At 47.6% G+C, this 11,921-nt stretch overlaps 2 protein-coding genes across 3 annotated transcripts; one reads left to right on the top strand and one right to left on the bottom strand.

Annotated features, from left to right (window-relative positions):
• Nucleotides 1–1,291: 1,291 nt before the first annotated feature.
• Nucleotides 1,292–3,487, top strand: ccr9a (chemokine (C-C motif) receptor 9a). Of its 2 annotated transcripts, none has more exons than XM_079750863.1 (3): nucleotides 1,292–1,373; nucleotides 1,574–1,681; nucleotides 1,950–3,487. In XM_079750863.1, exons 2-3 carry the CDS (start codon nucleotides 1,640–1,642, stop codon nucleotides 3,051–3,053), a joined length of 1,146 nt encoding a protein of 381 aa, XP_079606989.1. In that variant the 5' UTR covers nucleotides 1,292–1,373; nucleotides 1,574–1,639; the 3' UTR covers nucleotides 3,054–3,487. The 2 variants fall into 2 exon arrangements, with proteins under 2 accessions (XP_079606989.1, XP_079606990.1); XM_079750864.1 differs by having other exon boundaries at nucleotides 1,324–1,373; nucleotides 1,640–1,681.
• A 2,498-nt stretch (nucleotides 3,488–5,985) lies between these two features.
• Nucleotides 5,986–10,979, bottom strand: tmub1 (transmembrane and ubiquitin-like domain containing 1). Its single transcript, XM_079750768.1, has 3 exons — nucleotides 10,891–10,979; nucleotides 8,308–8,891; nucleotides 5,986–7,158 (listed from the first exon to the last, which is right to left on the bottom strand). Exons 2-3 carry the CDS (start codon nucleotides 8,832–8,834, stop codon nucleotides 6,807–6,809), a joined length of 879 nt encoding a protein of 292 aa, XP_079606894.1. The 5' UTR covers nucleotides 8,835–8,891; nucleotides 10,891–10,979; the 3' UTR covers nucleotides 5,986–6,806.
• Between the last annotated feature and the right edge of the window lie 942 nt (nucleotides 10,980–11,921).

An 11,921-nucleotide genomic window follows, 5' to 3' on the forward strand; every position in this document is an offset into this window, starting at 1 on the left:
GCAGCATGCACTCGCGCTGGACGTGTGGTCTCTCTACAGGAAGTGGTTGAAAAGGGACATTGTTTGCCAACAGAGACGCACAAACCCACACTGCCCTGCTCGCAGACCAAAGTCTTCCCTTTTTTTTGGTGTCAGTGTGAAGGTGCGTCATAGTAACCCACCAGTCAACTGTCTACCTTATCACCATGGCAACCGCCCAGGCAAGAGTGACGTCTAGATGATATATACCTACACAGTCACGAAGTTATTTAAATAAGGAAACAAAGGAAAAACCTGACATAATAGAGAGGTACCGTTCCCTTCATCTCTGAATATAGAGAAGTTATCAAAATCTACAAGCTTATCTTCACCCCAGGTCACGATGCCGCCTCCTAGTTTCACTCAGAGCACCTGTGGAGCTGGTTTGGTCGTTGTACGTCATCAGGTACACACTCGCTTGTGAAATCGTTCCCTATCACAGATATATTGCACTATAGGGTGCTCGCCATTTTGTAGTGGTGTCCGAATTCTCAGTGGTTTATTTCATTCACTATACAGTGGACATAAAATACCCCAAATTTGAGTGAACATACGATGTTCCCTACATGTTACTCTTAGAAATGTTCAGCGTAGTGTCGAACACTATATAGGGAACACTATATAGGAAATAGTGAGTGAGTGAATAGGGAACGATTTCGAACACAGCTACTGTTGGCACACTGTCAATGTTGAAGATACAAAATATAATATGCTGAAGATACAAAAAATTATACGCTGAAGATACATAATATATTGTGTTGAAGATACATAATATAATATGCTGAAGATAGTTAATATAAATCGTTGAAGATACAGAATATGTTGAAGATAGATCAAATGACACATAAGTTAAACACGATCATAGATCATTGAAGCATGAGCAAGAAGATATAGAATATGTCAAAGATAAATAATATGTTTTAAGACGATGAAGAGAATATGCAAAAAAAGAAATAGGAGAATAGCATAAGAAGATGCTCTAGAGGAAAAGGGCAGATGGCCTTAAAAAGGTCTGGGTTCAAACCCCAATCACCCCTTCTACCTAACAGGCGTCCTTGAGCAGGATGCCTAGCCCCCTCCATGCTGCTTACAGACCCTGTGAGGCCCCTAGGGCCAAAGTGCTACTATGGCTAAATTACTAAATCACAGTAGTGATACGTCAGAGTCTGAAGGGGGGCAGGTAGCGTGAGATACTTCTACTTTTGTCTTCCACCCACAACGTCACCTTAGTGTATAACCACAGTTCCCTCCCCAGTCTACCCTCAGACTTTAGACTCTCAGACTTCTCTAAGTCAGCAACACGAGTATCACACACCGCAAACTCTACTTCTGACATATGCCTGCTCAGCTCAAACGTAAGTGTACCCTTTATATGTTCACATTTATATATAATATATAAAAACAATACATATTATTGGTGCAATAGTAATGTTTTGGTCCAACTTTACTGTCATTATTCATGTGCTTATTCACTCACACTCTGCATGAAAGCCTAATCAAGGACATTGATAAGAGGATGCACTTTGTGACTTAATTGCATTTTTGTTTTGTAAAGTGGAAATATCAAAATATCTTTGGGTATCCCCCCTCACTCCGAGCTTGTTCACATCTTTCTTCAAAGATGACATCAACTGCTGAAATGAGCACAGTTTGGGCGATCCAGGTAGGAAACCAAATGATTTCTTATTGATACCCCTTAGTAAATGTTTGCTAAGAGCGGTCACTTTTTAAATTCACATGAAGGGGTTAGGCTCTAGATGATTACTGGTATATTGCAAGCCATGGAAATCTAACCCAGTACCTTTTTTTTTGTTCCTAGAAGTAACTAGCCACTACACTAACCTGTCCCAGTGTCTCCACTCTTTACCATCTGATTATCTCTTTGTCTGGATGATTTTAAACGGCAGTCTGTGTTATTCCTGTTTCCCCAGGATTCTTCTACTCTGGACTATACGTCCATGGTGACATCAACCATGGACTATGCCTCCATCACTACAACAGACGAAGACTGGGATTACTCAGAGATTTACTGTGACCGCTTCGCCGCCAGAGTCTTTAGAGCCCAGTATGAACCCCCCCTCTACTGGACCATCGCCGTGGTGGGTGGGCTTGGCAACCTGATGGTGGTGTGGACCTTCCTTCACCTCCGCCAGCGTCTAAAGACCATGACGGACGTGTACCTACTGAATCTGGCTGTGGCCGACCTGCTCTTCCTGGGCACGCTGCCCCTCTGGGCGACAGAGGCTGGACAGGGTTGGACCTTCGGCCTGGGCCTCTGCAGGGTCAACTCAGCCCTGTACAAGATCAACCTGTTCAGCAGCACAATGCTGCTCACCTGCATCAGCGCAGACCGCTACGTGGTGATCGTAAAGACGACCAGCGCACAGAACTCCAAAAGCCAGCGGCTCTGCTACAGCAAGCTGGTTTGCGGTGTTGTGTGGCTGCTGGCTCTGCTCCTGGCCCTCCCAGAGTTTATCTTCTCCAACATCAAGAAATATGAGGACACAAAGTTCTGCAGGATGGTGTTCCCTGGAGGGAATGAGAACAGAATCAAGGTCCTGGTACTGGCTGTTCAGATTATTATGGGTTTCTGCCTGCCCTTCATCATCATGGTGTTCTGTTACTCCATGATCGTCTACACTCTTCTGAAGGCCCGCAACTTTGGCAAGCACAAGGCCATGCGCGTCATCCTGGTGGTGGTGGCGGTGTTTGTCCTCTCCAAGATGCCGTACAACTGCAGCCTGATGCTGGAGGCCACACTGGCCAACAACGTGACCATGGCCAACTGCGACCAGATCAAGCGCCTTGACATCGTGGGGCAGGTCCTGAAGAGCCTGGCCTATGTGCATGCGTGCATCAATCCCTTCCTCTACGCCTTTGTGGGGGTGCGGTTCCAGAAGGACATGGTGAGGGTTCTCCAGGCGTACCGGTGTTGGCCGCCCACGCGTCCACTCAGTAACCTCAGCAATAAAGCCCCTCTGTCGCGGGCCTCCATGCCATCGGACCCGGACAACACCCACACTCTGTCACTTTAAACCCTTTCAGGACAGTCCCCTTCTCTCTTGACCTCCGGGCCAACATAGTCTATTCAGCGACAGGCTTCTCTGGTGCAGGTTAACACTGACACTGTTGTTTGTGTGACTGTGGACATGGTCAAATTGGGATAGACGAATAGAGGAACCTCTGGTCCCGCTCTGTTTAGTTGTGAACTCATCTTGGTTCTCAAAGTCTCTAGTGTTTTAGGTTCATTATGTATATATTGCTGGACATCTAAAAACATGAAAGGGTCTATGTATTACTTAAAAGTGTCTTTTAGGTTCCAAAATGTAAATGTACATATGAATGTAGGCTGTGTCAAGACGTATCCCATAATATCTGAATGCTGCCACTTGTACAAAGCCAAACAAAACCAAACCTTTTTTGTTCAAAAAGTTTGATGATCTGAGAATAAAAGATTTTTTTAAAAGGTGACACGATTCCATATTCTTCAATGGTACTGCCGTGTTTAAAAACAAAACACAATTCATGCTTATACCACAGTGGAATTGACCTTGAGGCAGGTCTGGAGCTCTACGGTCCAGACTGGGGTCTAGGGGGGAGGACTATGGTCCAGACTGGGGTCTAGGGGGGAGGACTATGGTCCAGACTGGGGTCTAGGGGGGAGGACTACGGTCCAGACTGGGGTCTAGGGGGGAGGACTACGGTCCAGACTGGGGTCTAGGGGGGAGGACTACAGTCCAGACTGGGGTCTAGGGGGGAGGACTATGTTCCAGACTTGGGTCTAGGGGGGAGGACTATGGTCCAGACTGGGGTCTAGGGGGGAGGACTACGGTCCAGACTGGGGTCTAGGGGGGAGGACTACGGTCCAGACTGGGGTCTAGGGGGGAGGACTACGGTCCAGACTGGGGTCTAGGGGGGAGGACTACGTTCCAGACTGGGGTCTAGGGGGGAGGACTATGGTCCAGACTGGGGTCTAGGGGGGAGGACTACGGTCCAGACTGGGGTCTAGGGGGGAGGACTACGGTCCAGACTGGGGTCTAGGGGGGAGGACTATGGTCCAGAATGGGGTCTAGGGGGGAGGACTACGGTCCAGACTGGGGTCTAGGGGGGAGGACTACGGTCCAGACTGGGGTCTAGGGGGGAGGACTACGGTCCAGATTGGGGTCTAGGGGGGAGGACTACGGTCCAGACTGGGGTCTAGGGGGGAGGACTACGGTCCAGATTGGGGTCTAGGGGGGAGGACTACGGTCCAGACTGGGGTCTAGGGGGGAAGACTATTGTCCAGACTGGGGTCTAGGGGGGAGGACTACGGTCCAGACTGGGGTCTAGGGGGGAGGACTACGGTCCAGACTGGGGTCTAGGGGGGAGGACTACGGTCCAGACGGGGGTCTAGGTTCAAGGTCTCTAAGATAACACAGGGTTAACTGGAAGGAGTTTTGATCCCCTTGTTGTGGTTGGTGGCGTGTCTGCTGAGCTGTGGTGTGGCACGGTGTACTCAGAACTGGAGGAGACGAAACCACACAGTGATCCACTTCCCGTTACAGCTATCAGATTGTTTACAACACACACATGCACACTTTCATACCTTCACACACGCACACACACACACACACACACACACACACACACACACACACACACACACAAACACACACACACACACACACACAGCTAAATGAAACACACACACACATCCATATAGATATATAGAAAGAGAGATGCATATTGATTATGTTCATATCCTACTTCCAATGATTTTGAGGCCCCCCAAGAACAGCCCCCATGTGAACATAATGTGTTTAGCTATCGTTTGAATCTCAGAAACCAGAAGCTATAAGTGTCATAGGGTTTTTTTTTTTTACCCTCTGATCCATGAAACCTGCGGTCACACAGGTGTTGTGAAAATACCTTTTCCTTTCACATTTAAGTCACACACTTGTCGGCCAAACATACACTTTTTAACAAATTAAACGTGTTAAAAAACACACAGACAGACACGCACACACTCTGACTTTACCAGTCAATTTTATACACAGCATTTACACTTTTGTCAATTGATTATTGACCCAAACTGTGCCCTTTATGGATCTAAGATAATAACCCGTCAACTATTAGACTGTTTGGACTGCACTGCCACCCTGTGGCGACCACATATACCACAGTAGGACCTACTTCTACCTCACAACGGGCAGGTTCGTCAACATAAACTGCTTGTAGGTTCTACAAGCAGTTTAGTTTCAATGCCTCAAGCTTTACTAGCCAGTATTATATTTCTACAACGAACGTTAAAAAAATAAGGAATTTGAGCGAAAAATTTCAAAAAAAATTTCTACAAGTTATGAATGTTTTTAATGGTCGATTCTTTTCTGCTTGATTATAGGTTGGCTGCACCAGCACGGAAAGACATTCGCGATCCCCTCCATGTAAGTCACTTTGGATAAAAGCGTCTGCTGAAGGTCGAATAGACTTTGCCCATTACGCATAACGTGTGTTTAGTAGGAGCGCCCGTAGGCGCTGGTCTGTTGACAATTGGGAAGAGACCCAAAATGGCCTTCCAACAGGGAGTATCCACTACCAGGGATGTACAGACTTTTAATTTGTAATTCTACACCTCATTATGCTATTGATGAAACAAACTATTATTGTCTTATATACTACAGAGTGCTGTGCTCGGACCTGCAGCTGACCTCTGCCCCAAAGTGGTACCACCAGTGGGAGTGTTCCCCTGGATGTTTTTGGTACAGTCCACTGGTTAGACTAACCCTATCAATTACAGTCCACGGGTGAACCCGCGCACGTGTGATGTCACTAAACGACGACTTCCCGCCCCATGGGATTCTGGGAGAGTAGGCACAACCGGTCCCAGTCAACCACCATGCTATAATCAAACACTCCTCGATTATTTGTTTCTATTTGGAAAATATCCAATGTTTGGCGGTTACATGACAAAAAAGCAAAGACGACAAGTATAAATAAAAGAAATATTTAATATAACTAATTTTTCTTCAAAAGTGTTATTTTACACTAAAGATTTTACACTTCCATAATGGCAGACAAACAGTCCCTCTGTAGATTATCCTAGTATCAATGAGAGAGAGAGAGAGAGAGACAGACAGGGGAGTTGTGGAGAGGGGTGTGCGGGGGTGTTCATCAATTAGTGAGCAGACTGATGGACAGAAAGACAGACAGAAATGCTCCTGTGCTTACATGCCAGCCCGGTCTGGGCTGGACGACACAGGCAGCGACACCAGGCACCATGAGTCAACTGTAATCATCTAAATAAACCAAACAAAAACGCTAATCTCTCCAGCTCAGTCGTCACGGCAACGTCTCCCCTCGAATACCGTCCAGCGTAGCAAATAGGGGGGGGGGGGGGCAAGCAGACTCTTAACGGCAAGCCGGAGCAGTCTTTCTCTCTGGAGCTCAGAGGTCCACAAGGTCAGAGGTGTGGGGCTGCGGAGGCGGGGCTAAGGTCAGGATACAGGAAGTTGGTTTGGGTCATAGCGCAGCCGCTCCTGCGTGCGTTCTTCTGCATTACGGCAAACAGGCAAAGATGCATTTATAGCAAAGTAGAAAGCAGCCTAGCTAGCTAGCGCGAGAGAATTGCGGGAGGCATTGGCTGAGAGCAGGTAGGGGGCGTGGCTTCATGGAGCCTGGGGTGTAGCTTGATGTGGAGGAGCCTGTTATGTGGGTGGGGCTTGAGGGAGGGGGCGAGGCTTGAGGGAAGGAGAAGGCATGTGACTTCATGGGGATGGGCACGTCTTTAAGGGAGGGAGGGGGTGTGGCCTTCAGCGGCGGTAGACGCTGAACGCCACCAGGCTGAAGAAGATGGTGACACCCACCAGGGAGGCGGTGGCGGGCGCGGTGAAGAAGTGCCGGTACTGGATCTGGCAGTACCACAGCACCGACAGCATGAGCAGGAACAGGGGCACCATCAGGCTGCCCACGTTGAGCGCCACCTGAACCTGGTGGGTGGGGGGGGCTCCCACCGGCGTGCTGCGCGCTGCATGCTGGGAGATGTGGCAGTGGAGCACGCAGTTGTGGGCCAGGTTGAGGGAGGCCAGCGTCTGGGCGTCGTTCTGCAGCAGCTGGCCCTGGTAGATGAGCCGCACCTGGTGCTCCTGGCCCGCGAAGTATGTCCTGGTGGGGGAGGGGGAGGGGGGGAAATGGCGGTCAGGTCGATCCTTGTTCAAGAGACCCTTTTTCACAGAGGCGTCACGTTAAGAGAAACACAGGTGTGGCTCCTAACACACTAATTATGGGTCTGCTTGTATGCACCAGGGCACAGGTAGTTGTCTAAACTAGTGAAGACAACTGTATATATGCCTATGTGGTCCACGTTCAATTTGTGCCATCCTCACGAGCTTAGTTCCTACCTGTGAGCGACGCCGGTGTTTGTCCTCAGGCGACACCTCTGTGACAAGTGTTTATTCCAAATTCAATTGTTAGTCAATCACTTGGCGATGCTCTAGATAACAGCTTCTGCTAAGTGACTAAATGTTATAATAAAAACAAAGTTGTATCTCTAAAGACCCTAATCACAAACTGGAGTTATCTAGTTTGCAACAATCTTTGCTTATCCTGTCTGCCTGGGCATTTCCTTGTTGCTGGGAAACTAGGGAAGTTAAAGGGGAGGTGAACAAGAGGGAGCCTGGAGACGAAGACAAGGGGAGGACAACTGAGTCCGGCCTCAGAGAGGATAGCAGAGGAGACTTTAAATGAGGGAAGAAGATTGGAGGCTAGACTATTTGAAGTGAGAGGATCACAGACTACATTATTTGAAATGAGAATACTGCAGAATATAGCATTGTATTAGATAGTACAGTAGTGTGAGTTCTACAGATTATAGTGTAATGTAGATGGTATAATATTTTTATTGAAGGGTATAGTATTGTTTTATACACTAGTATAAAACATAATGTATTATATAGTATTCTATATTGTATAAAATATTATAGTATTGTATTAGAGTATAGTATTGTATAGCAGTATAGTATTGCAATAGAGAGCATAGTAGTGTGTACTGCAGGTTACAGTATTGTATTGGAGAGAATAGTGGTGCGAGTACTGCAGGCTCTGGTATTGCATTAGAGAGTATATTATTGTGAGTACTGCAGGGAATAGCTTTGCATTAGAGAATAGCGGTGTGAGTACTGCAGGGTCTAGTATTGCATTAGAGAGCAACTGAATGCTGCAGTGAATACTATTGTATTACAGCGTATAGTATTGCATTAGAGAGTTTAGTAGCGCGAGTACAGCAGGGTACAGTGTGTAGAGTGGCTGCGGTACCGTTTGATGTATCCGATAGTGTCCTGGGGCTCAACTTGGGCCAGCCTCTCCGTGTCGTTGAGGAACTTCAGGCGGACCACCATGTTCCTCTGCCCTTGGCCCTCCCCGCCTGCCTCTGGTGTGGCGACTGCCTCTCTACGCCTCAGCCCGTCTCCCAACACGCTCCTCTCTCCTCCGTCCTCCCCCGCCTCATCCCCCTCTCCGGCGGCATCTGCTCCTCCTCCTTCTCCGCCATTTCCCCCTCCCGCACTCCTATCCCCCTCCACGCCGTCCGTCTTGCCCTCCTCTCCGGGAGGCGGGGCCAGAGTCTGTGAGCCAGCGTCGGAGGAGACGGTGGTGGCGGTGGTGGCAAGGGCGGCGTGCTGTTCCAGAGAGGAGCTGGCGCTGGCAGCGGTGGGGGGGCTGAAGATGCTCTCTGCGGTTTCAGCGGTGTGGGTGGAGGCCCAGGCCAGGACCAGCACCATCAGGACCAGCAGGAGCCCAAACAGCAGGGTGACCTCATCTCCCACCCCCTCGATGAGCGCCATGGCGGCGGGCCCCCGGGGACGCGGGCTCTGGCACTAAGGCAACGCAGGGCTCAGCAGCTGCAGGGTACGACACCATCATATCACCATCATGTCTCCACCATCATATCACCATCATGTCTCCACCATCATATCACCACCAACACCATCATATCACCCCCAACACCATCATCATATCACCACCAACCCCATCATATCACCATCATGTCTCCACCATCAAATCACCCCCTACACCATCATATCACCATCATGTCTCCACCATCAAATCACCCCCAACACCATCATATCACCATCATGTCTCCACCATCACATCACCCCCAACACCATCATATCACCATCATGTCTCCACCATCAAATCACCCCCAACACCATCATATCACCATCATGTCTCCACCATCAAACCACCCCCAACACCATCATATCACCATCATGTCTCCACCATCAAATCACCCCCAACACCATCATATCACCATCATGTCTCCAACATCAAACCACCCCCAACACCATCATATCACCATCATGTCTCCAACATCATATCAACCCCAACACCATCATCATATCACCCCCAACACCATCATATCACCATCATCATATCACCCCCAACACCATCATATCACCACCAACACCATCATATCACCATAATAACACCATCATATCACCATCAAACCCATCATATCACCATCATCATATCACCCCCAGCACCATCATGTCACCACCAACATCATCATATCACCATAATTACACCATCATAACACCACCAACACCATCATATCACTCTCATAAACCAGCCAACACTTTCATATCACCACCAACACCATCATGTCACCACCAGCACCATCATAGCAACACCAGTACCATCATGTCCCCACCAACACATATCACTACCAGCAGGCACACAAACATACATATCACCACCACCATATCCCCACCAGCATCAGCTGTAACACCATCATTTCACCATCAGCATCCACAGCAACACCACCATATCCCCACCAGCATCAACACCATCATGTCAACACCGGCATCACAGCGAAACTTCAAGAGCATCAGCATCACAACCAGATCATTACCGCCACTACGACATCACCAACAAAAACACGACATCACCGTCACAATCACGACATCACCATGACATCACCATCAGAACCATGCCATCACCATCAGAACCATGACTTAATCGTCATAACATCACCATTTGTCAAACAGTTGCATCACTATCAGAACCAAAACGTCTCCATCTGTCAAAATGCACAGACGGGCACTGGTAGAACAAGAATGAAGACAACGGTTATCAGTTTGGCTGGCGTCAGGCGTTATCGTTCTACAGTCCAGCAGGTAAGCTGGTAGTCAAATTTTCAACCCGCTGTACTTCAGAATAAATCTGCAATCGTGTTATAACTAGGAGATCCTTGTAATAAAAAATAAGACATTAAAACATACACACGAGGGATGTTTTGCCCGACATATATGATAGTCTCAGGAGGAGTTTGGTAGAGCCGGCGATGCACCTGTAACTGATGACTCATAAAAAGACACGATGACACAAGATGCATCATTTTAACGGGGAAGTAAACTGAGGTTACTCATCATAATAGAAGGTCTCGTTCGGTAGTTTATACGCCAAAGGGTTGGTGTGTTTGGTTTCCCATCCAAGAAGGATAGCGTCCATTATTCTAACCTGTAGGGTCAATGCTCCTCTTGTTATTTAAGTAAAGCTTTCAGCTGACGCGACACTTAACATAGAAACATATTGTCGCTTTATAAATTCTGCTTGCACACGGGAAGGCAATCGTCACTTCTATATCAATGTGCAAAATATATCTGCCCACTAAAAAGCTTCAATAAAAACACGTGTTGACTGGACGGAAAGGTTTGTATATCGCGTAGTTTGGACCAGTTTCAACAACCTGGTTAGCGAGTTCGACTCCAGTCCGACTGCTGGTGTTGCTTCACCATCGCAGAAGAAATCCCTCATCTACTATACTCGTCGGTGTCACGATGCGAAACCATCCGATTTGTAATGGTTTTTCGAAACAAATAAATGATCAAACAATCTTACTGTTAGTGTTAGAAACCACATTGTAGTTGACGTTAGCCAGCTGGCAAAATATTTCTGGCTTCCACTTCGCAGTTCACACTTCCGGGTTGCTGGTCGGACCGGACGTCTCACCGGTTTAATGCGCTGCTGGGAAAAGTAGTTTTCTCTCTTTTTGCTTTACTCCAAAGCCACTAATCGCTGCTCACTGTCTTGGCCAAACTCGTGGGACTGACTGTAAAAAGGTTCAGCCTCTTTCGTATGGACCTGTCACGGACACATGGCCTTTTATTTTTTCAGGATTAAAGGGAGCATCGTCTCTACATCGTGGATTCATGCTCCACATACAGGCCGTCCAAACTGGACCTCAGTCATAGGGCATACACTTGAGATCTGATCGTGAGTTGATCACTGAAATGGTTCTCAATAATATTGTATTCAGCGTGATTTTTTCATTTGTGCATATGGATGCACATACTATCGATACAATTTCATAAAAAATATGAGATATGATGAAAATATGAAAATAAGTCAACTAACCTTCAATAATATGGTATAAGTATATGTGAAACTTTTTTGTATCATATATGATCATAAAAAGGTCCATTCCATCAACCAAATCTGCACTCCCAAATAATGTGTTTTGATGAACAGCTCATCAAAACTTTCCTGAACTTTAATGGACTTTATTGACTACAATATAAACCACTGTCTGAGCCCACGTTAGAGGACAAGTGCGAGAGGTCTGAGGACATGATCAGAACCGGTGAGCCTTCTGTTAAAGTGGACACCGTTTCAGAGATTCCCTCCCACACGAACCCACCACAACCACCACCCCACATGGCCACTGGCCGTTTCCTGTCCACCCTGAGACGAATCTGTGCTGCTCAGATCCAGAACAGCCTCCCCCATTCTCGCGGTCAGATTGTACCTATACAGCCGTGTATGATAGGCCCACACTGCCAACAAGACTGGCAGTGGCTGCCGCAATGTAGGTCTTAACGACTCTGAAGATGCAGGAGTTTCGGATATAAAAGTCAAGGATACATTCAGCT

Source organism: Pollachius pollachius (assembly GCF_949987615.1).
Source record: "Pollachius pollachius genome assembly, chromosome: 14".
NCBI classification, from domain to species: Eukaryota; Metazoa; Chordata; class Actinopteri; order Gadiformes; family Gadidae; genus Pollachius; species Pollachius pollachius.